Raw genomic sequence first — 27,073 nt, forward strand, 5'->3', positions numbered from 1 at the left:
CATAAGTCTTTTGTATTAGCCCCAGATTGCACTAGAACACATGAGGCAAGTAACCATGATAAGCCTTTATAATTGCAAATATTAAACATAGAAGGTATTTGTGGCAGGCAGCATGGTCTCTGGCACATAAATTTGCAATTTACATACCCTTCAGTGACACACGGGCCTGTGGATGTGCAGATGTCCTGCAGGGAGACACTTGGTCTCAGCATGCTGCATTTTCATGATTACACTGTCCTTCCCCTGTTCTTGAAAAAGATATTTCACCTCTAAGGTGATACAAAGCATCCTGAAATTGCAGGGGATTATAATGACTGCAAGATGAAATGTTGGCTATTGGTCACTTACATGTATGGAAAGAAAACTCTAGTAAAAAATTGAAAACTTGATGTTTTATTACATCGTTTCTGCATCATTCAGAGAAGACACATGAATGTGTCATGAAGTTTGGATTCTTTTATATCATGTATTGTTTCATTCAAAACAGAACTAAAATTTTTCTTTTCAGATTTCATTGTCACCACCCATTGCACTGTGATTAGAAGTACACTACTGTGGGAACATGAAGTCTCATGACTAAAGTAAATGCGTCTAAAATCATGTTTCATTTGAAATTTCCCCACTGGCTTCTTAATAGACACATATTTTAAAATAAAGTAACAAAACCAGACATATTTAGGTTTTATCCCATGGTGCTGTTTTAAGAGAGTTTTTTATGCCTTGCTAACACAAGTAGTATATTTAATACACATCTTGGTCAACTGCAGAAGTAAGACTAAAAGCAAAAATTCCTGCTAAACTCTGTGAGAGTTGTGAACAGAAATGACTGCAGCATATTTAAAACACAGATCATAAACAGTAGTGAACAACAATAGATAAAGTTTTCACTTTTGAAAGCGTGAGTACTGACCATGCACATCCATAGCTTGCATTATTTAAGTAGTTGCAAATTCAAGTACCAAATGAAACTACTAGGAACCCTTATCCATTTCTATTGTTTTCTAGAAACATTTCTTCCATTAGTTAGCAAACAAAAATAGAGTTCTACATTGGAAAACTATTATTGCTTTAGCTCTTTTCAAATACTGTTGAAATGTTACAGATTTCAGGATAGAAATAGCTGGTAGAAGCTTCACATTGAATCCATTTAAGAAAACAGAAGCAGAGAAAGTAACTAGAAAATATTCTAGAAACTGGTATCAAAGAGAGCCTACCTTTAAGCAAGGATGTGAACAGGAATGCCCACACACAGAAGGGAGGGCAACACCAACAAAGCCGTGTCTCAGGATGCATCTCTAGCAGCAGCACAGAGCTTCCTTTGGAGAACAGAGATTTGGGGGAAGGAACAAGAGGCAAGAAGACATAAAACCCTCCTGATGGTAAGTAGGCAGTAGCAGGATGGATTTGTTTTGCATCTGCAGCAAACTCTGCAGCCTGCTGAGCAGAGAGAAGCCTTGCAGAGTTGCTTTCACTACCACTGGGCAAGGAGAGCTTGTGCCGTGCAGAGCGAAGGGAGACAGGCAGCATCTATCAGGTGACTTCACATCTCCAGTCACCCGCACCCCTGCCTCGGGGAGTGTGCAGGAGTGCAGAAGAGAGAGGGAAGGCAAGACACAGGACTGCCATCATGGAGCAGGGGGAGCACTCACTCAGCCCCTCGCCCAAGGGTTAAGGGTTCTCATCGTGCTGAAGCAGCTGCTTTAGCTGTTGCCCGGTGATCACCTGAGTGAGTCCATCAGAATATGCTGAGGTGAAACAGTTTCTTGGCTGAGGACTGATTCTTCAGGTGATGGAAATGGATGTTACATGGTTTTAGTCTATCAGAAGCCATATGAACCTTGAAATAAGCGCAACATCAAGTAATAGAATTGTTTGACAGTATTCTCAGTGAATGAATCCAAGGCAAGTAGACTTATTATTGCCATCTGACAGGAGCAACTAAGCATGCTGAGTTCTTTCCTGACAGTCAAGTCAGTTTACAACATCAATTCTCCTTTTTTGCCTCGTGTATGCAGTCTCCTGTGCCAGTATGCTAGTGTGCAAATAGAGGAGCAGAATAAAGGAAAAAAACACCACCAGATGCTGTTACAGGCCAAGTTCTCTGCAACACAGTGTTACTCTTAATCACAGATGTTAAAAAAAAAAACTGATCACAAATCCTTTAGAGGTTGATGCATGTTCCCTTCTCAGGTGTTCAGTATACATGTCCTTGCAACAGGAACACCTGAAAAGAATCTGTAGGAAAAGGATCTGAAAAACTCAGAGTCCTGTTTAGCTTCAGTGGGGTGGAAGGCACCACAGGTTACTTGGTGCCATCCAACCTCCCAGAAAGCAGCTCAGACAGGGAATCTCCTTTATGTGTGCTCAATCCAGCATTAACAAGTCTGAGCGACTGGGTGAATGATTTGATCAAAACAGAAATGCTGCTGCATTTTCAGGCACTTACATTGTTGTGTAAGTGTAGAGAGAAGGAAAAAAAAAGGGCCAGAAAATGAAAAAAGGATGCTCTTCATACTATAAAACACAGAGGCCAAGCTGCAGTGCAGAATAAGAAAGTAGTTTGTCATTTATACAAATTGTCGAAGTATGGATAGAAAGGAAGAGGACTGTCTGGAAGATAAACACTTAGGAATGAGCTGAAAGAAGATCCCTGAAGTGGACCCATGTGAATCCCTGAAGTGGTTGCCCATGACAAGGTTTGAGGGATGAAAAGTAAATCTTGAAGGATTACAAGCACCAGCCTTACTCCAGAGCTCATTAGAGAGAGGGAGCCTTCTGCAGAGAGATGAGAAACCAAAAGAAACAAAACTATGAGTGTTTGGAAGTCTGGGAGTAATTCTGCCCTCTCAAAAGCAGCAGTGTAAGTACAGACCACAAGACATGGCTATGAGGCATCTCTAAACTGAAGTTCGATATAGATCCTCCTTGAAAATAATTTTAAGACGAAAAAGTGGGTTTCAGCATGGTGAATTGTATTTTAAACTTCCATTTTACCAACATTTTCCTAAGAAAAAAAAAGAAAGACTACAAAAAAATCTGCTTTATGCCAGATTTTCCCAAGTTACAATGTTAATTAGAATGATGTTAACCGTCCAGGCCCATTAACTTACCAAGTGAAGTTCACAGTTTCTTCTTGAATTGATGTGCCTGTGGTGAACTGTAGCTAACAGAATTACACAGCCATGTGGCTGGCTGCAGTCATGGCACATGCACTCCTGTTAAAGTCCAGTCCTTCTAGAAGGATGACATATGGTAAGATAGATACAATTTGAAAACAAATTCACCCCAATTTAAAATCTTTTGTCATTTTCAAACTTATTGTTCTTTCCAAAAAAATGTAACAGGCCAGGGAATCAGGTGGGAGAAGTTAACAGATCAGCACATGCATGTCTGCAGACTGAATGGTCTTCAGAGGTGAGGGCAATGGGTGTCCTTCCCCTCCAGAGAGAAGGAGAGCTGTGCAAGGACAGCTGGCAAAGATGATCCTTGCTGCCTCACTTGAGGGGAAGAACTGTTGTGTTTTGGGGAGCAAGGGATTGGGAAGCAGGCTGAATTTGGAGGCAATACCAGTCATTCAGGGAGCAGATGCCAGGAGAAATTGTGCTGCTGAGACGCTGCTGGAGTGGGTGCTGCCTTTGGGAAAGGCTGAAGAGGAAGGTAAAGGTCAAACCGAGCCATGGCAAGTGGCTGATGAGGCATCCAGATGGAAAATGCAGAGAGACGAGCTGATGTACTGCCTCAGCACAAGGATGCCAGCTGGAAGCAGAGCAAAAAGTTGTGAATCACTGCTGCTTGGAGAGATACCTAATTTAATCTAATACGAACTGGCCAAAAGAGGCGTCAAAATGCTAGGCTCAAACAGAAAAGCATATATTGACAGACTTTCATTTTTCGCCCTCTAGGCATGGAAGAAGAGGCTGATTTAGGTTGATTTAGCCCTTTTTTAGCCCTAAGCAGATATTCACTCAGAAAAAAACCCCTCTAATTTATTTTCTCCAGGTAAGGTGCTCAGGAAAAAGAGGGCAAGCAAGTTGCAGGGATGGACAAAATCTGCACACCAAAAAGGTTTCTAGGACATAGATGCACTTCTTAACTGGAACTTGATGTAAAAACTGCATGATATTGACAGTGAAATAAAGACCAACAGTGAGAGGACCCATTTGGAGGGTTGCCTATACACCCAGAAGCTGAAGGCATGCTCCCTGGTGCTATTTGCAATCCTAATGGCACATCCACTTGGAGCCAGGCTCAGGTTTGAATGGCTGATTACTTCCTCTAGAGCCAAGCAGTCCTTTTTTGGAAAGCTGTATCTGAGTATTTTTTAAGGATTTGACAATGCAATAGATTAATCTGAAATAGGACAGTTACAAACACCAGTTACAAGCTCTGTGACAAACACCTTTTCCATCATGAGGTACTAATGTCCTGATCATCTGCTGAGAAGCCCCTGCATCCAGTGGAGAAGTTCACAGTCTGTCAACTCTTTGCTAACTACCACCAGCCAAGTGAGTTTGCACTAAGGGCACTTTCCACCCTTTCCTGCTCTGGAAGCACTGTGGGGCTCTGAGCCACTTCTCACTGGCTTCTTGCTCAGGTCTACCTAAACATTTACTTGTGACACCTGCCCTGAAACAGCTGAGTGAAATCTCAGCAGCATTTAATTTTATGTCTACTCTGCTTCTTACTGCTTTTGTAAGCAGACAGTTATTAGCAAATCAACCAGCTCATCCAGAGCTTGGTCCTCTTTGCATATTCACACACAGTGCTTCCTCTGGCATGGGAACCTACTGCTAGTGGAAAGGGATGCCAGCAGAACAAAACTGTAATGGAACAGTGAAAGAATCAGTCAAGTCCTGCCACCTGGCTGACAGTTCTGTAATCAGGCTTGGATATCTTGTGCATTAGCTAAATTAAGGTAAACAGCAAACTTGCTTAAGCTCACAGGGGAGATTTCTGAGAAAGGCAGGTACTTAAACTGAGCAGGCAATTGAAGGACAATCTCTAAAGGCTGGAACATGAAGCTCCTTATGTTCTGAGTGATGAAGGAATTGTTTAGTTTGTAAAGTTTATATGGACTAGTGCTTTTTCCATGGGCAATGGAATGCATGGGCAATTCATCAGCATGTGAACACGGATATTTTACCTTAAAATGTTCTGTTCTGATTCGTGACATTTGGATACCATCATTTTCCATATCTTTCAAGACAGTTGACTGTAGAAATAAAGCAGACTTTTCAACCATTCAAGGCTTTGCAGACATTAGGCAGGGAGGCAGAGGCCACCTGTGACAACTCTCTGAGGGAAGTATTTGATCTTAGCAAGCACTGGGCTCAAATTAGGACTCCCCATGAGACATTTTTCACACAAGTACTTGGGCAAAAAGGGTCACAAAGATTTTTACACCTGGAGGCAAAAACCATAATTCTATTATTTTGTGTTGTCAGAGTTATCCTTCACTAAGAAGTGTGCATCTGTTACTAAGGCAGAGAAAATTGTTGCTCACTATGTTCTCCCATCTGACATCATCCAGATGCTTTCTCAGCTGTTTTTCTTGGTTGCTCCTGCTTGGTTTCTGAAATGCATTCTCCCAGCCCTACCCCTTCTCCCCCACTTCAACAGACAAGTGATTGTCTGATGAGCTCTTGGTCTGTGTTCTACCTCTCACCTCCCTCACACAGGATAATTTCCTACAGCTTCATAGAAGCAATACTGACAGTAGCCTTAAATGTGACAACTCTGGTCTCATAGAGGTAAAAGATTACTATTAATCTGTGTAAGCCCTGAGTGCTGTTTGGATCCAGTGTTTTGTTTCAACTTCTGGTATTACTATAATAAATCAGACTAATAAAGCATTTATCAGAAGAATCCAACTTTCACTGCCTTGTTGGAAGTCATTCAACTGTCACAGAAGCCTTTCCAGGACACTATCCTCTGCTGAAGTGTGAGTACAGTCCAGTTTGCCAAGTGTCACACCCTGAGCAGTATGTTCACACCCCCTGCAGCAAAGCCTGGATCTCATCCATGTGTAAGTCCTGGCCTTTGGCCTCTCTCATGTACTGGAACCTCATATGTCAACTCAATGTTTTCTCCCTGACCCACCAGACACAATGGCTTTCAGTGTGCAGATCTGAAACATGAATGAAGATGGACCTTCAACAACTACTGCATGCAGAATAATGTGCTCATGCTTCAGGCATAATTTTTTTTGTGTGGTTTTTTTTTTTGTTTGTTTGTTTGTTTGGTTTTTTGTGTGTGGTTTTTGCTTGCTTGTTTGTTTGTTTGTTTTTTTGTTAGTCAGATTTTAAATGATGTGTGGGAAGAGGCTTTGAAGCTTGTGTTGATTAGGGCATTTCCACAAACTGAGCACAGAATTTCTTCAGTTCAGTAGCTTGCTTTGTGATGAAGTCCTTTCTTAATTTTTCTTTTGTATTAAAGAGATTGAACCACAGCCCCTCTGTGAGTCTGCCCCTGCTGCCCCAGCTATGAAGTGGGCAGTCAGCAAGTCAGGCAGTCATCATACACTGAGTAGCCAAGCACATGAATGGGGATGGCTATTCCCATGATCTTGTCTGCTAAGGAGATGCAGTAAACAGAGTACAGCACGAAGATCCAAGCTGAAATGTCAACTGATGGCAGCATCCATTGTACTAACTAGCATAACTTTTTTTTTTTTACCTTCACTGACCTTCAGCTTGGACCAGTTCTTCTTGTAACCTGATGGAGATTATATAGACTGATAAAATCTGATTCATTTCAAGGAACTAAACTTCAAACAAATCACCTCTGTTCAGCTTTTTAAGACTTCTCTACTAAAGCAACAGCTCATGGGAGTAGGTTTTGAACATGTAATATACATGTTTCTACACTTTCCTAATGTAAGTGCCTTTCTTTGCTGCAAGCATACTTTGAAATTTATAGGGAAGGTGCATTGGATATTTCTGTACTTCTTTTGAGCTCCTCACTATAGATGCCATTTCTCCTTAATCCCAAGATGGAAATCACAAAATGTTTAGAAGCAGCTCTACAGAACTGTAACAGCAGAAATCTCATATAGCAGAAATCTCAATAGCAGAAATAACATGAAGACCACACAAGTTTGAATAGGATCTTATGGAAGCAACCAAATTCTATACTGGGACTATTCTATACATAACCTCCAGGGATGCTAGTATAGCCAACATTTTATTTCTAAGAAATTTAGCATTTCTTAAATAGGGAAAAAAAAAATCAAGCAGAAGTGTAAATGGGAATGCTCACAGGGATGCTATGATGTAACATCCTGAAAATGTTGGATTCAGTGACTGTGGGGGGTGTGGGTCTTCTCATGTCTTTTCCCTGCAGTGAGGATAATGGATATAGTAGCAATATTGTTAGGGAAAATACAATAGCAATGAATGTGATGCGTGGAAAGGGTAAGAGTATTAAACAAAAGGTACAGGGCCAGATTGATCTAAGAAATTATGGGAATATGACTGCAGTAAAGAGCTCCAAACTGAATGTCTGAAATCACTTAGCCTAAAAAGGATTAAGATGAAAATGCCCAGTTTTAGTCCTTACAAATTAATGAAATAATAGACCATCAGAAAGAGGAAGTAACTCAAGCACCATGTGTACAGAGCACACCTAACAGTGCTCTTGTTGATCCAACAATTCACAGTTGTGGTCATATGCTGGCTGAATAACTACTCTCAGGCCGTTATAGTGGACTGAGATTTGTGGGTGTGTTCCAAAGAAATAATAAAATTTATGGAGAACTTGGTGGTTGGAAAAAAAAAAGGGGGGGGAGGGGTGATGGAAAGAGTCTTTAAACTAATTAGTGTGTAAAAAAATCCCCTAACAATTGAAAAAGAAGAACCAAGTTGCCATTATAGAAATGGGCTAGTCAATGAGCTGGTGCAGCAATGGAACCTTATTTTTTGTTTATACATCTTTTCCCTCCTTCCCTCCAAACTTCCAGTGTCTCAACATCCATGACCATTCCTCTTGCTGACTTTTAGATCCCTAAGGGGTACAAAGCAGCATGTGTAGAATCTAGGTAGGAGCTATGTGTATGTATGGTGATTATTGAATAACATATATGTGCTGTCTAACCATGTGACTTCTTCCAGATGAGCTATATAGTCTGTCTGTTGTTTCTTCAGATGAGAAAAATCTCGAGTTGTTTGGTTAGTGCAGTTTTTGATTTACAACAAATTTACAGAAACTTAACTTTCTTAAAAATTCATTAAAAATTGACTTTTGGAAGGGTAACTGAGTAGATGAAAAAATGTCTGATGAAAAAATATTGTTTAAGCAGAAAGCAGGGGTGAAATAAAGAACAGTTTTATTCTTGCTTCAACCATTAGCAACATATATAGAAAACAAAGCCATCAGATGGGAAATAAATTAAGTACCTGTCTTATTTTTCATCTAAAATCTGGAGTAGAAAGAACACCAGCTTGAAGATGAAAGATAAATCTTCTCATATAAGGTTTAGCTCCTGGAATATTTGGGCCCCAACATATCCAAATACAGCAGAAATAACAGATGTTTGACTGCATGGTAATGAACACTGTTTCAATTTATATAATTAAATGTCAGATTCTACCTGTGATAAAAACCTCAGAAATACACCACATCTAGACCAGGCAACTTGACATTCCTCTGTCACTAATCTTCTGTCAGAGAATAGAATTTAGGAAAAGCTAGGTGAGGGGAAAGGTTTTGTCACGTTGAATAATGAAGTAAACCACTTTACCTTGCTGATGCTGGAGGAAAGCCTTAGCAATGTCCTGATAATCTGAAGGTGGAGCTCAGAACAGGCACCCCATCCAATTAAAAAGAAAAAAAAAAAAGAAAGAAAAAAGAAAAGGTGCCATTTGACAGAACTTGTAAATATATGAGATAAATAATCCATGTCTGTAAGAACTCTGCCATTCACTTCTCAGATTTCCACTGTAACGAACCTAATCAATATCCCTTTGAAAATACCTATGGTACCTTGGCCTGAAATCTGAAACACTTTCCTAGGTGATGAAAAAGTTGAAGGACACAGCTTCTACACATATCAAAAAAAAGTTGGCAACCTTTGTTTGAAAGTTCTCAAAACTTCAGTCCTTACTCCTTATTTTGGAACATTGAAATGATCTACTAATGTTTCTCTTAAAAATTCTTCATGTCTAACTCTCCAACATTTCCCAGGATACTACAACATTTTATGGACACTGCAAAGATGTTTTCACATTGCAAAAAGGACTCAATATGTTCAAGACATACTCAAAATTTTGTGTGGGAACTTTCCTTATTGAATGCAAATGAATGGAAAAACAATTTGAACTTGGGCTGGAAGTTTAAGTAATCCTGGTAGTTTCAGAATCTGTTGAGATGCTTTTATCCTTAATGTCTTGTATATTTTGAAGAAACAGTCTTGTTTGGGATTATCTGTGCTTGGTTTTGTGAGCAATGTCGATCTCTTGTGATAGGTGAGAATGTTACTCTTATTAACTTAGCTTATTCCCTTTTTGCTCCTAAAGAACATATCACCACTCTGGAACAACAAAGTAGTAGTAAAAATGTTTGTGTCTGACTGAATCCAGTATTTGTCTCTCTGCCTGTTTTCCCAATCCATCACTAAAGGTTTCTGGAGTTTCTTAATGCCAGTGGGAAATGAGGATGCAGTGTTACGCATGGGCAACCAAATTTCAGTGTCAGAAATGTTCCAGTGTCAAAGAGATTTACTTTGCAAGAGCTCTACACAAATACACTGACAGGCAGAAAATCTTCAGAGGTGTCAATTTCTAAACTGGCACAGGAGGCAAGGCAAAGAGAAAAAGGAGAAGCTCAGTGGTCACATGAACAACTGGAACACCCAAAGCACTGAGCGATCAAGGAAGTCAACAAAAATTGAACATGAAAATGTGGGCTTTAATGCACTAACCACTAAGAGACTTTCTGGGCAATGAGACATATTCACAGTCATAATTTCATCTGAAAATAAGTCTCTTCTCTTTTTCATCAGATTTCACTGGAAATTTGTCAGGAGGAGCCCTTCTGACAAAAATTATAGACACAAGATCTTGAAAAATTTTAGAGCAAAATCAACAACAGAAACAGGCAGGAACTAAGTCAGACCTCAACAGTCATGTAAAGATTCCATGCAGAACTGAGAAATTGTGTAAATGTTTTTCTATAGACTCCCTGAAAAGCAGTCAAAGCACAGAGATTTACAGCAGCACTGATGTCAGATCCTTAACATGCAATAAAGCACATCAAGTGTGCTTGGATTTCACACCAGAATTCTTCACAGAGGACATTTTCCCCTCCAGAAAGAACTGCAGCCAAGAGTCTGAAGAATTTTGATCTCTTTGAAAGAGCAACTTGTTATCTCTGTGCTAAAACTAAGTGTGCACTCTACCATAGAACTTGTGCCCAGATTGTGCTGATGTGCCTTAGTGCTGTTTTAAATAGCCCAAAGCTATTTACCTGAGCCTTTCCCACAGTTTATCAGAAAATCATGCAGATTCTCACATGAAATTTTAATTTTAGGCAAATTGCAAAAAAATGAACTAAAAAAGTATTTGGTCAAACCTAAACTTCCTGGTGAGGGGAAGCATGCTATGACTGCAGCGACATACAACACTCTCAGAAGAGCAAGTAGCCAAGTGACATCTTCCATGAAATCTCATCATGGCATATCTCCTCCAAAAAATATTTCAACTGCCAGTTGATTTATATGAGGGACAGGGAGAGGACTCTTCTATCCTTAGAAAATGCTGCCATCCTTCTATAAGCAGAACTGCTCAGACAAAAATCCGTTTTCTTAGCAGAGAATATTTTTAATTATTTTAAAAACTAACTTCTGAACCCCTTAATTATTTACTTAATTGATGGCTCTCAAATGAAGCTTGCTGTGAAAAAGACTGCTGTGGGACTGACAGAATTTAAATTAGCAGCAGCATAAAGAATGAAGACACTGCTGTGTAAGTGACCAAAGCTGAGGAGATCCTGAGATTTTTTAACCTTTTTGGGGCTGGCTTAAGTTTGTAGCTGGAAGGAGAGCACTTCAAGTCTGCCAAAGGAGACTAGCAGCCCATTCCAGTTAAAATGGATCATGAATTAAAATACAAATCTTCTGTTAATTTAGAAAGAAAAAAGTAACACCTATCCTCTGTTATGTGAAGAGCAATCCTCCTAAGAAAACAGTGATTTTGTAACTGGAGGCACAAATGGAAGCATTTAGGTTGACAAGAAGTAGGTGGCAAGATTCTGCTTCTGGTAGGTCAGTGGACTTGTCCATCTCTCCTTATGGATAACTTTGTATTAGTGAAGGAGGCAGGAGGCCATCAGCAAAGTTGACTGACTCTTCTTTATATAGCAAAGCTTTATTTTTGTTAAATTACTGACAGCTACAGAGTCCTGTACACTTCATTTAATGCATGGCTTTGTGAACCTGATATGTTCTGACGTTTCTAGGACAGGCTGAGCCATCAATACCTCTTGTGCCTCTGGGCAAAAAGTCTAAGAGAAAGCCTGATGTCATTATGGTCAGAAACCATCTTTTCTTTTGTGTTCTGTTTGAAAAAGCTCTTGGAAGGAATATCAGCAACCTGATAATGGGCATTGTGACTGAGAGAAGAAGGAAGTGGAAAAATTAATTTAAAACATCATCTGCTTTAGTTACAAAAGTATTGCCATTGGCTATTATCCTAAAAGGCAGTGTCCAGGGGATGCCTTGGGGAAAGGCTTCAAGTCTTGTACACAGCTTTTAGATTAGACCAGGAGTGTTTGGTGATCTGTTGCCAATGCCACAGTCTTTGTGATGAAATTTTAGGTTTAGGCAGAGCTGAGATATTCCTGTCTTTGCTTCAGGCAGAAGTAGATAATCTGATTAATGGGGATTCATTTCATCTAGCTCTAGCTATACAGAAATGAGGCATCCCTTTCAAGGCTTTCTCTGTTATCAGTAGAAAATGGGCTGCTGCAGAGACTTCAGACAGAGACATCTCAGAGACTGTTCTGCAGGGACTAGTTTACTCTGCCTTCTGGGTGGTGTAGGTTGGGCTAGCTAGATCCCATCCTTTTACCCCCAATTGTTTCATTTGACACAACAAGATAAAAAAGTTTTGCATCTCAGATCTTCTCTAGGCTCTGAAACTGGCACAGAATCCGTTCACTGAATGCTTGTACCACCCAACACCCTTTAAAATTTGAAACATAGGCAGTAACAAGGAAGACATTCAGACGGATAGTAATCAGGGTAGACTAACATGAATAATGTAAGTCTAAAATTTTGCTTGTTTTTATGGACAAAATTGGGTTATGAATTGAGGAAAAAATGGCAGTTCCTTTGCAAGCCTCCAGAGGCTGTGCAGCAAGTCCCATGTCAGCTTTCTATGACAGATGCCTTAAGGCATTGTACAAATAATATTGTACATCTATGGTATTTGAGGTCATGACTCATCTATACTAGTACCTGATGAAGTAAAAATTGGTGCAAAACATATGAAAACAATCTCAATAGAGTTGGGCAGCTGAGTGCTGTAACGAAGTATTGTTCTTTGTTTTTTGTCAGAGCATCCAGTAAAAAATTATTAAAAGCATCTTAAATCATCCTGCATTACCTACTTAAGGAGGGATGTAAATATTAAGGCATAAACAAAGTCAGCAATGTGTTGAGATGGAATGTGCATAAAAGGGCAAATGTCAACTGTCATTCATTTATACTACAGATTATGCAGCAGTTTTGAATCAGAGGTGAAGAAGGTAAATGTAAATTGGCATGACACCCCCTGGATTCAGGGTGCAAATTCAGTTAAAAATGTTCTAGGGCCACAAATGCAAACAACAAGGGGAAGACATGGTGAAGATGAAAAACTGACACACCGTGTCAACTGGGCATCACAGTGTGTTGGTGCCATGCCAAACATCAGCACCAAGACAAGCAAGAATGTGTCAGTGATTGCCTGACGTATTTTATGTTGCCAATGAACTGCAGCTTGACAAAGGTGAAATTCCCTGAGCAGACCCATGAGAAGTGAACAGCAATAACAGCTAACATCTGCTGGAACTAAAGTGTTGCTGGCTCAGCTAACAGGATCCCCTTGTTTAGAGATGGCTAGAAGCCTTGTAATTCAGAAGAGGTCAAAGTTTGCAAGAAGGCAAAAAAATTAAATGAAACACATTTTTTGCAAAGAGCATCTTGTTTTTCTTGGCCACTTCTGTGGCCAGCAGAAATTTTTCAGGTAAAATAATTTGTGTCTAAATTCTGATTTGTGGGGTTTTTTTTGAAGATAGATCTCTTGAAAAAAAAAGGTTAGTTTTAGGAAGGGTAAACTATTAAAATTCAAAGCCAGTCTCATAAACACCTCTAAATTTTACTGCCTTGCTACCCTGTACCCACTTTGTTCCTTCTTACATTAGTAGCTATCAAAGACATTATTCATTTCTATTTTGTTTCTCTTGTTTCATCTTTCCACCTTCAACCAAAAAAGTCCAACAACTGTGAAGAGATTTTTATCAGTACGGTTGAAGTTTGCAAAATACAAGATATCTATGTGTTTATGTCTGTGCATGCATTTACATTTTAATCATGTCAATAGATAGGGAAGGATGAGTGCAAGGACTACTTGAAATGGATGCACTGTGTTAAGCTCATCTCTCCAATAGTGCTGGTCTGTCCAGATTAGGCTGCACACAGAATAGAATGGTACAGATGCACATATCCATAAAATCCCAAATGAGTGTGCAATGCTCATATCTGATGAGTTGCTAAATGTGCTTTGGGCTCTAGAGGAAAGCAGTTATGCTCCAGTTCAGTGAATTTACCAGTCCGTTTTCAGAAGGAGGTAAAACTGGGAATTCTAACTTGTGCAGAAATAGTCACATGTTCCGTGTGGGAAGCAGCTGCAAACCCCTGAAGCTGAATGACCTTGTGCTCTCTTTTAATATGTTGTGTGATCTTCAAACCCAGCCCATTTTAACATGCATTATTTTAAGCATTCTTTTCCTGAAAAGGAGTACTCAGTTAACATGAACACACCCACTCCTCCACTGTGCAAATGAGAAAACCTTACATCACAAGATTTCCCATTCATTTCTACCCACAATTGTAACCTACACCTTCTGCTTGAATGGAAACCCGTGGGCAAGCACAGTAACAATCTTTCAAGCCATGCATCAAGTCCACCTTACTTAAGTTTGGGTACCACTGTGCCCACAGAATTTCTTGTTTTCTCACTGTGCATCAGGCTAAGCGTGGCTATAAGCCTGAGGTGCAAACCTCACATGATAGTGCTGTGTGCTTTAGCAGACTCCTGCCATTACAAAAAGCCTGTAGAGAGCACTGTATAAAATGGTGAAGCAGCTGTCAAGAGGCTGTTGCTCTGTGACTGGTCATTGCTCCTGTAGAAGAATGGGTTTCATGGGGAAGCTGTAAGAAATGCTGTCCATGAATATTCTGTACTATCATTTGGAATGACAATGAAATGGGAATGTTATCACAAACCATCACCATTCATTAATGGCTCATGTACAGCTGTGACCACAGGTAAATCTCTCAAGATACAAGGTCTGTTATGAGTCTAAAACAGATAGTGCAGGGGAGGATATATGCCAAAGACTTATATGCAGGTACCTAAAGGAGATACACAGCCATATCACAGACAGCTTGAGATTGACCAACTCTGGAGGGCTTAGGGCATAAATTTGTTCTGGTCCTGCAAGGCAATGCACCTGCAGAGCTGCTCAACAGCTGAAGTTGCTGACATCTCTTCCTTTCTACCTTCTTGTGCCTTACCAGATGATGCCCAAACACTGGAAGAGCACAGAAGGGCTTTTGCCAGCATTTCACAGTGCACTGCCAAGGCCATGCTAAGACAGCAAAGGTATCTGTCATCCCCTCTACAGCTTCAGGGAACTGACAGTGTGACTTCTTTATGGAGAGAACTGTGTATATAAACCCATGAAACAAAAATATTGCAAGTCTTGCACTGCTGAGAAGATATCTCTGAAGCTCCTCTTCTAATGTACTAGCATTAAACCTTGCAAAACAACTAGAACAACTTAATGAATTATTAGGCAAAATATTTCCAGTGGCTTTTCTGAACTTTATTCCTTCAGTTTCTAAGTATCACTTAGTGGCCTGTTACTCTTCTCTGTTCTGCAGTTCATGACTAAAATAGAAAGGCTCCAAAGCTACAGGGAAGGTACTGATGGACAGCTCTGCAAATTGTTCCAGCTGAACCATAAAACTGTCAAACAAATGATACATGTTAGTTGTGATGGCCTCATGCCTCCCAGAAATAAAGTGAATCCTTAATGGAAGACTTTAGTGAGAAATTAAACATTAATTAGGACTTATATGAGATAGACATAAAAAGCATTAGAGACAAACCACAGGTTAGCTGTAGCAATGGTAGAATGAAAGAGCATTTATTTTTGAACTTTGGTTGACTGGTTAAAAGCAATAAAGATAAGAAGGCAGAGGAAAGCATCTTTATTGCTTGTTTTGAAAGGGGTAGTGCCCATTGCCTTTAGTTTTCCTTGCTTGCTTCACAAGCATAGTGCTGTGGAGTACTTATATTCTCAGTTATTGACATCGTTAATAGCTGGAAAAGCTTCTAATGTGTTGACTCATAAATTCATGTGATAGCCACAGGAAGTCTAACACAGAAATTATGGCTACACTTGGTGTCAAAGAGGCAAATAGCTTTGTAAAGGAGATATATTTTTAACTGAGTACATCTGGGTTGACTTGTTTAGACAAAAGTGCCAATGTAAGCTTTCCAGAGGACTCATAGAGTGGCTATTCTGATTTTTCTTGAGGACTCTTTGATTTGTTATTATTTTTGCCTCTGCCTCTCCACGGTCCACACAAAACATCAGTTAAAATCCAAGTCCTGTGGAACAAACAAGTGAGGATATGTACATCATTGCCTTTCCATTTTGGGGGCAGACTTCCAAACGTGTATTTATTAATTGTTGACTGGCATCTAACATGAACCTAAGGTTCCATCCATGAGTCATCCTTTGTATTAGCACAACCAGCATCACAGATTTCCAAAACTTCCTTTCAGACCAAATATAGAGTACTTTAATTCTAATCCACAAAAAAAAAAAAATTATTGGATTCTGTTTACAGAGCATTATGGCAAATGAGTACCTGGAAACTGTAACCACAGATGCCAAGCTACCAGTGGCTGATCACAACCTCCACTTGTTTAGTACTGTGAAGTGTAATTCAGTGCTAGAAAGATCCACTTGTTAATGCTCTCTGTGTGGTAGCAGACTGGCACTGCTGAACCACAGAATTTGAAACTTTACCTTCTGGTCTTCAGCTATTCCCAACCATGCAGAAGAAAGGTGCTGACAGTGGATAAAATAGATCCACCACCCCTTCTCATCAACACCCAGTGCACATAAGGTATCAGAGAGTTGCAGTGGGATCTTCTCCTACAATGATACCCCAGATCTTTGAGAAGCCATGATGGTCAGGAGAGGTGCCTGAGGACTGGAAGACAGAAAATCTCACCCTACCTTCAAAAAGAGCAAGAATAAGGACCCAGGGAACTACTGGCCAGACAGTCTTACCTCAGTCTCTGGAAAGATGATGGAGCACCTCATTCTGAAATGAGGCCATCCATATGGATGACAAGAAGGTGGTCAGGAGTAGTCAGCCTGGATTCACTAAAGGGAAACCATGCTTGACCACCTGACTGCCTTCCAACAATGAAACAAAGACCTGGATAAACAAGGGAAGAGCAGCTGATGCTGTCTACCCTGACTTCTTTTCAAATGAGCTTGGCAGATCAAGCTGTGGAAATCAACTGCCCATGCTCTGTCCACCCTGTGTACTGATGTCAGTTCTAGGAGCAAAGACAATACCAAAGATTGTTGAAGTTTGAGGGATAAATCTGTTCTTTCCTCCACACTCAGCCTCTCTTCCTCAAAGCAAGTGGCGGAACATGCTCTGGCCATAGGTAAATATATGCAAATCCTCATTCCACCAAGGGACCTAAAGGAATTGCAAGAGAAATGACTATGTGAGGTGCCACACAAATACATGGTAATTTTTATCCTGAGGAGCTAAATGCAGCCAAAGAGGGAGCTGAGGAGAGAAGGTGACTTGTTAGAAGGATGCATCCTCAGCTAACCAACATAGTGATGTCTCTCTTCTACCTGACTCCAGTCATAACAGATGTGCCTGCCATTAACATCAATGACATTCTCTCTGGTAGCTCTACAACACTCTTCCTACATTCTAAAATAAATTTTGCTATGGGCAGAAGGGAATACAAATTATACATGGAGCTCAGAATTTATGTTAGTCTATCTTTGGTATAGTTTTGGTAAAATCAACACTGAAAATAAGAGTGAGACTGATACATATTAAATTCCTGCTATCTATCTCTTTTCTCTGTCCTTAAGTTTAGCTCACCATTGTCCTTCTGAGTCCTAAGGTCAGGGAGGACACAAGCTCTCCCCAGGCAGGAAATGGGTATCACATTGAGTCTTTGGAACGCCAATTTTTTCATCAAATGTAGTCTCTTGGTCATTGTAGTGTGGTTGCCTGAGTCCCATTTGGGGCTATTTTAGATGTCTTGTTAATAAAATCTGTTTTGCTTTCAGCTGTTCCCATCTCATCTTTGACACTCAGCCATAGTGTTCCTCTTTCCTCAGGGACAGTGGAGCGAATCCAGAATTTTATAATTGGCAGTAAAATATTTCAGATTTATTTCCCCACCAAGTTAAGTGCAGATGGAATACATACTAGCTCAGGCTCAACATCCCAGTCCCCCTGAGTGGAGGAACTGGTACTTAACCCAGCATAGGAAGAACACTGCATCTTTACAGTAGTCCGTTCTATCTGTGAAAATTAAATATTGTCATTGTTTGCAACACAACTTTCCCCTTTCAGTCCAGGAGCCCCATTTCAGAGAGGCTTCAACTTACCCAAGCTATCTTGCATAACTGCTAATCTCAGCACTGCCTACACCTGGCCACAGACCTTTAATCTAGACTCTGATTCATAACTGACTTCCCAGTTCGGCCCCACAGTTGTCCTGTCACAATACTTGCCTGGTACAATTTAATGACCTGGACTCTGGGCTGGTCACATTTGTGAGCACCTGCCTTGCTTCTCAGTTCAGAAGCCGTGAACGAGGGTGCTGATGAGGATGCCAGTTTCCTCGGGGATAAGCTGGCCCTTGCTGAGGCCTGTCACATTTTACCCTGGATATTATTCACAGAGCTAAGCTGAAAAAATTTAGGAAGCAATCACACAACTATCAAACAGCCCTTACCACAGCTAAAACAATCTTGGGCCAAGACAAGCCCTGAGACAACACACTGTCAGGCTGATGTGAAGCCCTCAGCCTAAGAGTCATAATGACAGAATTAGATGTACCAGGTTACATCTATTGTCAAAAATAGTTGTACAGTGGTGAACTGTAGCAAAACAACCCCCTTAAGTCATGCTCAATCATGGTGGAAAAGAAGGTGACATCTAGATGATAAGGTCCATGTCCCTGTAAAAATAAGAGAGCATTTAACAAACAACCCTAGGCCACATGCATTGGATGAAATATACTCAGGTATCACAAAGGCAAGGACATGTCAAATTCCAGTCTTGAATATAGCCAGTTTTGGGATATTAGAGATATGCACATGGACGGTGTCTAGAATTTCAAGCATTCACATAATACTTGTTAAATTTGTTGTATTCAGCAGAGGTGATATCAAGACTTCCTACACAACTCTTAGGTAAACTAAGTAATGAAGAAGAAAGCACTTGTAAAGAGCTGAGAAGTATTTTCATCACTCTGAGTCTGTTTGCATCAACCCAGACTGTGTTGTACACCAGCAGTTGGTCTCCTCAGGGCACAGAACACATCCATCTTAGCTATGAAGTCTGGAAAGTCCACTTCTGAACTTGTCAGAATTGTATCTAGACCGAAAGTGGGAGATGGAAAAAAATTTATGGCGTCACACCAGGAAAGAAGCAGAAACTAAAAAATTGGAAGCTCTTGGGAGGAAACAGCACATCCCACCCTACAGCAGAGTTATGCACCCTGTTCTCTCCTATACAAATCACCAACCCTCAATAATTCCATACAGCTCTAGCATGATATGTCCCAGGCATCTTCAAGCTTTTAAATGTTTTTTCTAGTGCTAGAGGTACTGCATATCTTGAGGCAGCATAGCACTGTCCCACTCAGGGTAAAGGCAACAGATAGCTGCAGGCCACATCCAGTTCAACTACTCATCCCAAAGGCTGGAAATAAACTGGGGAAGAAGGAAATCTTGGGGATCACAAAGCCCACCAGATCATGGGTAAAAGCTGCAACATCATCATAAGCTGAGATTTGTAAACAAGCCATCCATAAGAAAAGCAGAACTAAGATTCATACTGTGTTGCTGATAAGAATCCTGATGTGAGATATGGATGTCTGATACCTTTAGTATGTTGCAGAGACATGAATGCAGTGGCAGTTTCGTGATTGAGATGGGCATATAGAACTGCCAGACTCCTGCAAGAAACAGCACCAGTTCAGAGTTAGATTGTACAAGGCCAACCATGCTATGGAAGCCACGAAGATCCAGGAGTTGGAGCACAATTTCACACTATGCCTTCTCCAGTCTACCAGCAGGCAGTTCAGTCAGGGCTGGTCTCATTCCCTCCTGCCTCTGTCCCTGTGCTTCTTCTGTTGTGGACTACCAGGCTACACGGTGTCATGTCTCTGCATCTTACAGGGAAGAAGAGCAGGACAGAAATCCTGGTTAGACTGGATTAGATGTAACACGAAAGTTGAGACCATTCAGCCAAGTCTATCTGTCCAAAGACCAGCTGCAACCATGTGGGAATGTGAAGTCATCCAAGCAGCAAAGGCTATCATAAACCTTGGAAGGCCTCACCAAGAATTAGTTAATTATAACAGTAGTTAGTTATTACAAAAATATCCAGAGAATTCCAGATGATTTTCTAGGCTTCAGGTTCCATATGCTACAGCAAAAGTCTTATTCCTGCCATGTGGCATGAGATGGCAGTGTGACAAAGCCATCTTGGCATATTCAGGGATGTTCTTTGAAGCCAAGTTTATAATTCAATTAAGTACTAAATTAGCTGGAGGCATCTGAACAGAAAAGCACACACACACATTCATAACTCACACAGACACATGGACACGCCCTCAACACGTACACCCAAATTTTCTGTGCATTGTGCAGGTACCTCTTCACAAAGAAAGAAATTGCAGCAGGAAGTTACTAGCTCCTTGATGTGTCTAAAGGAGCCTGGAATGTCTGTGCTCTCAGAACATCTGCAGGGATGCTGCTGGGAGAGCTGTTGGGACTAAATCCCTTAAGCACTCTTTCTCAGAGGAATGACTTGGTTTGGGAGTAACAGGTTTTACATCTCTCATCTCCCCAGTCTGAGACACTGGAGGATTTTAAGCTGGCCAGGCAGCTGGGAAGGGTCAAACTCAATATACTGGAAAGGGCCAGTGAACAATGCTGCTTCCCATTCCCCATGCCCGTGTGCCTCCTCAGGAATGCCTCAGTACAGGAAGAGCTCTCACTCAGTCTTTGCAGGGAGATGGGAGAAGGCCGTGGTAAAATCCCCAGAGTACTTTGGATGGGAGGGCCAGCTGTGGGAAACCTCACTGTAAAATGCTACATAGAAAAACTGCTGCTGGACACTTCCCAGCCCTTGGAGTAGCAGAAAGTCAAAGGAAAAAGAGAAACCTTTTTCACTTAGTCACCTTGACCGAGGTTTTTATCATGGCTCTGCTTGATTGTTTGTAGAACCATGCTCATAGACACCTAAGCATATGGGTTTAGCTATGAATCAGATTTTTAAACCCAGCAAACTGTGTGTTGGAAGTAATTTGAGGTAATCTTGGCATTTTTGCTGCCCATGGAAGTTGAGGACGGGGAAGACTGCAGAGCAGACAAGGGAGTTTCACCAGTGTAGCCTGGCATCTGACCTGCAAATACTGCCAGAACACGCTGATTCAGTCAACTACTGTGATTGAGAAAAGGCAAACCATATGCTCCCATCTGCTCTCCCTGCAGCAGCCCTCAGATGTTTTAGGAACAGAGGTGTATTGGGCTCCTTCATAGGGTGCAGATAATTCTGATGGATTTTCTTTCTCTGACAAGAGGCACCAGAGCAGCCGTGGTGAGCAGAAAATATTTCCTGCAGGCAATTGCAGCTCTTCAGAAGTACCTTAAAAACCTTGTTAGCTGCTTTGTTAGACATGGAAGAGAAACCTATGGGTGATGGAGCTATTAGCAGGGGTTTTACTTCTCTTTTGTCACCCAAGTTCAGGCCTGGTGTGGCCAGTATGCTACATGCAGCACTTGCCCATGCCTTGGGATAAGTTATAGAAAACAAGGGGGATGTTCTCTTTAGCCCCTACCCCAATCTCTGAGAAGGATCTTCCTGGAAATGTTCTGGAGGTCATGTTCTTGTCAGACTCCCTGGGAAGAGACTTTCCTGGAGCTCTGAGAGAGACTTCTCTAAAATGTCAACACAGCACCATTTTACACCCATGGCCTTGTGGTGTTTCAGGACTTTTTACAACATGCCTGAGGACAGCCAAAGCTTCCTGGCCAAAAACTGCATTGCATTGGTTTGACACTCTGTCTTCCAGATTGAACTTTGAAATCAGCCAAACTGAATGCAACGGATCTGTTTTAGCAGTGTCTGAGGAAAAGTCAGCTTGGTCTCCAAGGGTCAAGCCTTCCTGATGTCAAAAGGAATGGTCTGTGGTAGTACCTATGGGCTTCAGGGGATTTCTCCCTTGAAAACAACTTTCTGCTGAAATTTTTTCCAAGTCTTTGACTGGGGACGGAGCTGCTGTTTCCTCTGCAAGGGATGGTTTCTACGTCCATCAAAGCTAGGTGTTCAGACAGTTGGCATCTTGTGCTGGCCCCACAATGAATCTTCCCCACTTACAGACACAGAGGTGTAGGGTTGGTGTTAATAAGCAAAAAATCACAGTATGGTGTTTGGTTGTCAAGTGGGTGCAAGGTCCTCCTCTCATGGATCACCCTTTCCAATCGGCAAATGCCATCAGCCTTCACCGAAGCCCAGACAGCAGCATGCACCCAAAGGCAGCTGTGCCCCAGCTCAGGGTGCAGCTAGCGGCATAGAACCAGATTCCCTGCCTGGAAGGCTTGACAAGATTCCTGAAGGCACAACAGGCAAACGAGAATGATCCTGAAGACAAGTCATACCTTATGCAGGTTCTAGGTAACAAAGAAGTATTTACAGATCCAAGCTGCAGGCTGTGTGTGATATAGCACATTTAAAGCCCTTCATAGAATCACAGAATGTTAAGGGTTGGAAGGGACTTTCAGGGTCATCTAGTCCAAACATCCCCCTGCCATGGGCAGGGACACATCCCACTAGACTGGGTTGCTCAAGACCTTGTCCAGCCTGGCTTTGAACAGTGCCAGGAGGCATCCACAACCTCCATGGGCAACCTGTTCCAGCATCTCCCCACCTCCACAGTAAAGAACTTCTTCCCAACAACTAACCCACGCTTCTCCTGTTTCAATTTGCATCCGTTGTTCTCTAGGACTGAACAGCCACAACTTTCTTAGCCTGTCTTTGCAGGGGAAAGCTTGTAAACTTCACGGCCCTTTCCCGACTTGCTCCAACAAGTCCACGTCCTTCCTGTGGCGGATCCCAGACCGGATGCAGCGCTCCGGGAGGGGAGCAGAGGGGCAGCTGCCCACGCCGATTTGGAGGCGGCCGAGACCACACTCTCCCCCCGGCACTCCGCCATCAATCAACTCTTTTACACGTAGCCGGCGGACGCAGCTCCCGCCCTGCCCCTGCGCTGTTCCGGGGCAATGAGGGCGGTTCCGCTCCCGCCAGCGCGGCCCTGCCGGGCCCGGCGCGGCGGCGCGCACCGCCCCCGTGTGGGGCACGGGCGAGCCGCAGCCGCGGCCCCGCCGGCGAGCGGCGCGGCGGGCGGGACGCTGCCCCGGCCGCGGGGCCCCTCTGGGCGCGCCCCTCTGGGCCCGCGGCGCCATGGGGCCGCTGCTGTGGCTGCTGCTGGTGCCGCTGGGCTGCGCGGCGTACGAGGTGTACGTGGATGCCCGGCGAGCCGAGCGGCCCCTGCGGCACTTCTGGAGGAGCACCGGCTTCTGGTAAGCGCGCACCGCCCGGCTCGGGCGGCTTCGGCGCTCGCCCCGGCCGCGTCCCGCCTCCCATCGCCGGGCCGTGCGGGCGCTGCGCTCCAGGGCGAGCCGAGGCGCTGCTGGGCTGGCTGCTGTGGGATCAGAGGGCTCTTGCTGCCCCTTGTTGGTGCTGGAGCGGGACCGCAGTGTAGGGCGGGATGTGGGATGTGGCCAGTTAATGTGAGCTGTCCGAAAAATAGGCCTCGTCTCCCCTTCTCTGACTTGCTCCCTTGCTCGCTGGAACATGTAAAGTCCCTCTTCTTCCGCAGCGCAGTACGTATGTTGATACTCAGAACTCATTTCCCTTTACTTTTCAGTGTTTCCATTGCCAAGGCCCCTAAAGGGCCCCAGGAGAAACTTCTGAGAGTTCTAGTACTACCAAACAAAAGACTAATAGTTCTAGGAGTTTATTCTTCTTGACAGACGTTTTCCAGATGCACCACCAGATGCAGCCAGTGGGTCAGGTTGACCCAAGTTAGGGGGGAGGTGGTGACCATGCAGAAATTCCTGTAGTCTGGTTGTGCTTTCCTTCACGGAGAAAGCCTGGTCTTGCTCGGTTAACTGGGATTGGAACGGCCTTTAAGTTTTGTGAGATTACTAAAAGCTTCTGGCAGGCATGAAAGCAAGAGATGGTATATTGCACTGCCATGCTTGTATTTTACGCTAAAGTGATTGTTATCTGCTTCCTTTAGGCACGCAGTGGGTTAAGTAACACTTATGTGGAAAAGCGTTGCAATAGGCATGGAATGAGCACGTGCTTTGGAAAAAGGACTTTGTGCACATTTTTTTTATAACACATAAAGGCCCCCTAAGAAAAAACTTACAAGATTTGTTTTTTTTGGTTTCAAAGGGGAGAAGAACAGAGCAGGACCTAAAATACATTGTGATGAAGAGAAGCGTTAGGACTTTCAGGATTTTTTATTCTTTCATTGTTGCTATTTTTGTTAGTTTGTTTTTTTGTTTTGTTTTAAATTTTTCTTGTAATATTGTGAATCATTAATGAAAATCTGCCTTAAAAATAGTATGTTTAGCCCATTTAAACTGCAGCCTATGAAACACTCATGGTTTTAATTGTGCGAAAAACTTCGGAAAGCTGCAAACGTGAAAGATGCGTGAAGGAAAGACAGAGTAGCAGTAGCAGAGGCAGAGGCTATCCATCGGTCAGCAGTTACTTTTTTATAAAACTTGGCCAAAACTAGTATTTCTGAAAATCCCTTGAAAGGTCATGCAGTGGCACAACTGAGTTCCAGCTGCTAAAGCTTCTTTTCTGGGCAAGTGCCCAGCTGTGGATCAGCAGCGGAGAAAACCTGGGAGCAAGGCTTGAAGTTCTTTTGGATGGGCACTTTGCACTCAGAGCAGCAAAGGACAGATACTGATAGCACCACTAACAAACTCCACCATTCTGTCAGTTTTCCTTTGTATTCCATCACAGTTTCTGCAACAGGGTAACAGGGTGTGAATTTCAGAATGTTAATTCAACATGGACTAAGCAAAAATAATTGTCTTTGTTACTATTGAATGGAAGCCAGTTTGAATTTCAGAGTAGTAGTAAAGCACTCCATCAGAATCTGATTTTTAATATTGTCCTTATTCACTGGAATAATAAAAAAGACCCAAATGCTCATAACATTTTTACTAAGAGTAAAGCTGATAAGTTATCAGTATCACTTGTGTGACTTGAAGCTATCTTATGGAGATAGTTTTTAAGTGCCTTATATGCTGGTGAAACTGCAGAGGGGGCTGATTTGTAATAAGCATTGTAAATGGATGTGGTTTGTGTAAAGACTTGAACTTTCAGGTAAGGATGCAGGAGATGGGATAATAGATCAACAATATCTCTGTGGTGTCAAGTTCTTGTCCAGGTGGGGTCAGGTGTTTCTACCTTTGTACACAGATGGCTATACAGTAGGAGATTCATTCAGTAGTGCCATTGGTGGTGGGATGATTATATGGATGGGTACAGAGTAAGCAAGGATGACATAAATTACTCTTCCCAGCAGAGTTACAGTCAGCACAAGTCTGGTCGATATCATAGGAGACAGACTACAACAGGCGAGGTATAGACTACAACAGTTTTTGACTTAAACAGTTTGTATATAGTGTGTAGTTAAAGCACAGGTCATCTCTTGCTGCAGTGTGAAGACACATGGATGTATTTTACCAAGCTTTTACCAGTGTTGTTTTATTCTTCTTGTCATAAAAATGCTTTATCGTTCAGAATGTGCACAATACAAGGAGGTTTAATTAAAGTCCCTAAGGATGCCCAGACCCAGTGAACCGTGCAGCAAAAAGTTGCTGACTTGTGAAGAGTGGAGTTGAGATCTCCATCTTGCAGTATTTATCTGTGGAGATAGGATCAACAGAAATTTGCCACAGTGTAGTGTTAATTTCAGTGGAATAAGTAGGCATCAAAGTCAAGTTGATATGATTGTTACTGTAGAGCTGTGAGTCTGTTAAACTGCTTGCAGAATCAAACATAGAAATCTCAAACTGCACACCCCTGTGCTTTTTAATGCTTAAGGGCTAGCTGAACATGGCTGAAGAATATGAAGACTCTAAGTATCTAATTCTGCTTCAAAAAAGTTTGGTAGCATCCACAGCAGAGAAAGAAGTGATATAATTGCATGAACTTCATCAAGAAGGTTAAGAGCATATTTTTCTTACTGCAGACGTCAGCATGTCTGACTTCCACTGTAAAGCCTTAAAGATAGTGAGCTCCTTTATGATTAGTAACTCAGAGACAAGGCAGCTGTCACTGTATGGTTTCCTCTGGCCATTGCTGCCTGAGATTGCTGTCTGTGCAGCAGTGACTGCTGGCAAGGTTTTCCTTTGAGCATGGCACTGAGATGCAGCCTTGCATTCTACTTTGTATTTCTACTTTGCCAAACAGTGTACCGCCAGTTGGCCCCAAATAACCTGCAACTCCATTTTTCTTTAATCTCATGTTAGACAGTGCGCCTCAATCCCTGCAGGAATATGCACATGGTATAGAAATGTAGCGTAGGAACTTTTGCAATGCCCAGTGGAGCTGTTGTTTAATATTTCACTGTATTTCTTTTCTGTCCATCTTTTCCTAAAGCCCTCCTTTACCTCACAACCGTGCTGACCTGTTTGACCTGAGCAAAGACCAAGAGCTAAATCTTGCCTACATTTCTTCAGTTCCACATGGCGGCATTGAACAAGTTCGGATTCACTGGTTACTGGAATTAGTTGCTCTTAGGTAAGCAAACACCTCAAGTCCAAGTCTAGGAAAATGTGACACATTAAAGAGTTCAACAGATGCTCACTTTGATGTTAGCTGAATTGCAGGCTGGGCATATCTTTGCTTCTGTGGAATTCAGCTAAGTTCCAAGAGATGGGAATAATTCTGGAATTTTAAGAGATGAAGAAAAACAGTTTCTACTGAGGAGCGGAGGGATTAGAAAGGTAGCTTACTTTTTAGTGCTTTTATATAGGAGATACAGCAAAAATACCCAACAGGTTGATACGAGCCTAACTTACTGAGACGTCCAAATGAAAGCTGCCAGTAATCCTTCTGCCCATTTTAGATGTTATTTTTGCCTCCTGAAGCCACCTGTGCACTGCCTTAATTGACAGGTAGTGAGAATTAAAACAGGCTGGATTCAGGTAGTACCAGTTAATACCCTGTTCCAAAAGGTTTTATATACAAAACAGCATTTTTAGTTTCAGGGAAATATATGTCAGACTTTAGGAGAGCACTTGGAATTCATTGCCTTTCAAGTCCCTTTTAACTCAGCTTGAACAGATTGATACCAAGATGCCCAGTGGGAACAGCCAAATAGCCAGATGCCTAGAGCAGGAGCAATTGGTCTATGAAGAAAGACAAACCATAAAAACCCCATGAAAAATTGTAATAGCTCTTAAAAGTTCTGACTGGCTCAGACTC

The 27,073-nt window shown here is 42.1% G+C and overlaps 2 protein-coding genes across 5 annotated transcripts in view; one reads left to right on the top strand and one right to left on the bottom strand.

The window, feature by feature from the left end:
• CHRNA6 (cholinergic receptor nicotinic alpha 6 subunit) overlaps positions 1-22,871 on the bottom strand; it is a 32,927-nt gene extending 10,056 nt beyond the window's left edge. The window contains exon 1 of the mRNA XM_021547979.4: positions 1,215-22,871. Within this exon, the coding sequence (XP_021403654.3) occupies positions 1,215-1,527 (313 nt within the window). The 5' untranslated portion in view covers positions 1,528-22,871. The remainder of the gene's footprint in view (positions 1-1,214) is intronic.
• A 140-nt stretch (positions 22,872-23,011) lies between these two features.
• Positions 23,012-27,073, top strand: part of IDUA (alpha-L-iduronidase) — a 44,729-nt gene continuing 40,667 nt past the window's right edge. For 2 of the 4 annotated variants that reach the window (XM_085567267.1, XM_021547992.3), the window contains exons 1-2: positions 23,012-23,136; positions 26,246-26,386. In XM_085567267.1, coding sequence (XP_085423393.1) covers positions 23,018-23,136; positions 26,246-26,386 — 260 coding nt within the window. In that variant the 5' untranslated portion in view covers positions 23,012-23,017. The remainder of the gene's footprint in view (positions 23,137-26,245; positions 26,387-27,073) is intronic. The other 2 variants (XM_085567268.1, XM_021547994.4) reach the window with 1 other exon arrangement.

The sequence above is a fragment of the Lonchura striata genome, chromosome Z, assembly GCF_050655825.1.
Source record: "Lonchura striata isolate lonStrDom1 chromosome Z, ASM5065582v1, whole genome shotgun sequence".
In the NCBI taxonomy this organism is placed as follows: domain Eukaryota; kingdom Metazoa; phylum Chordata; class Aves; order Passeriformes; family Estrildidae; genus Lonchura; species Lonchura striata.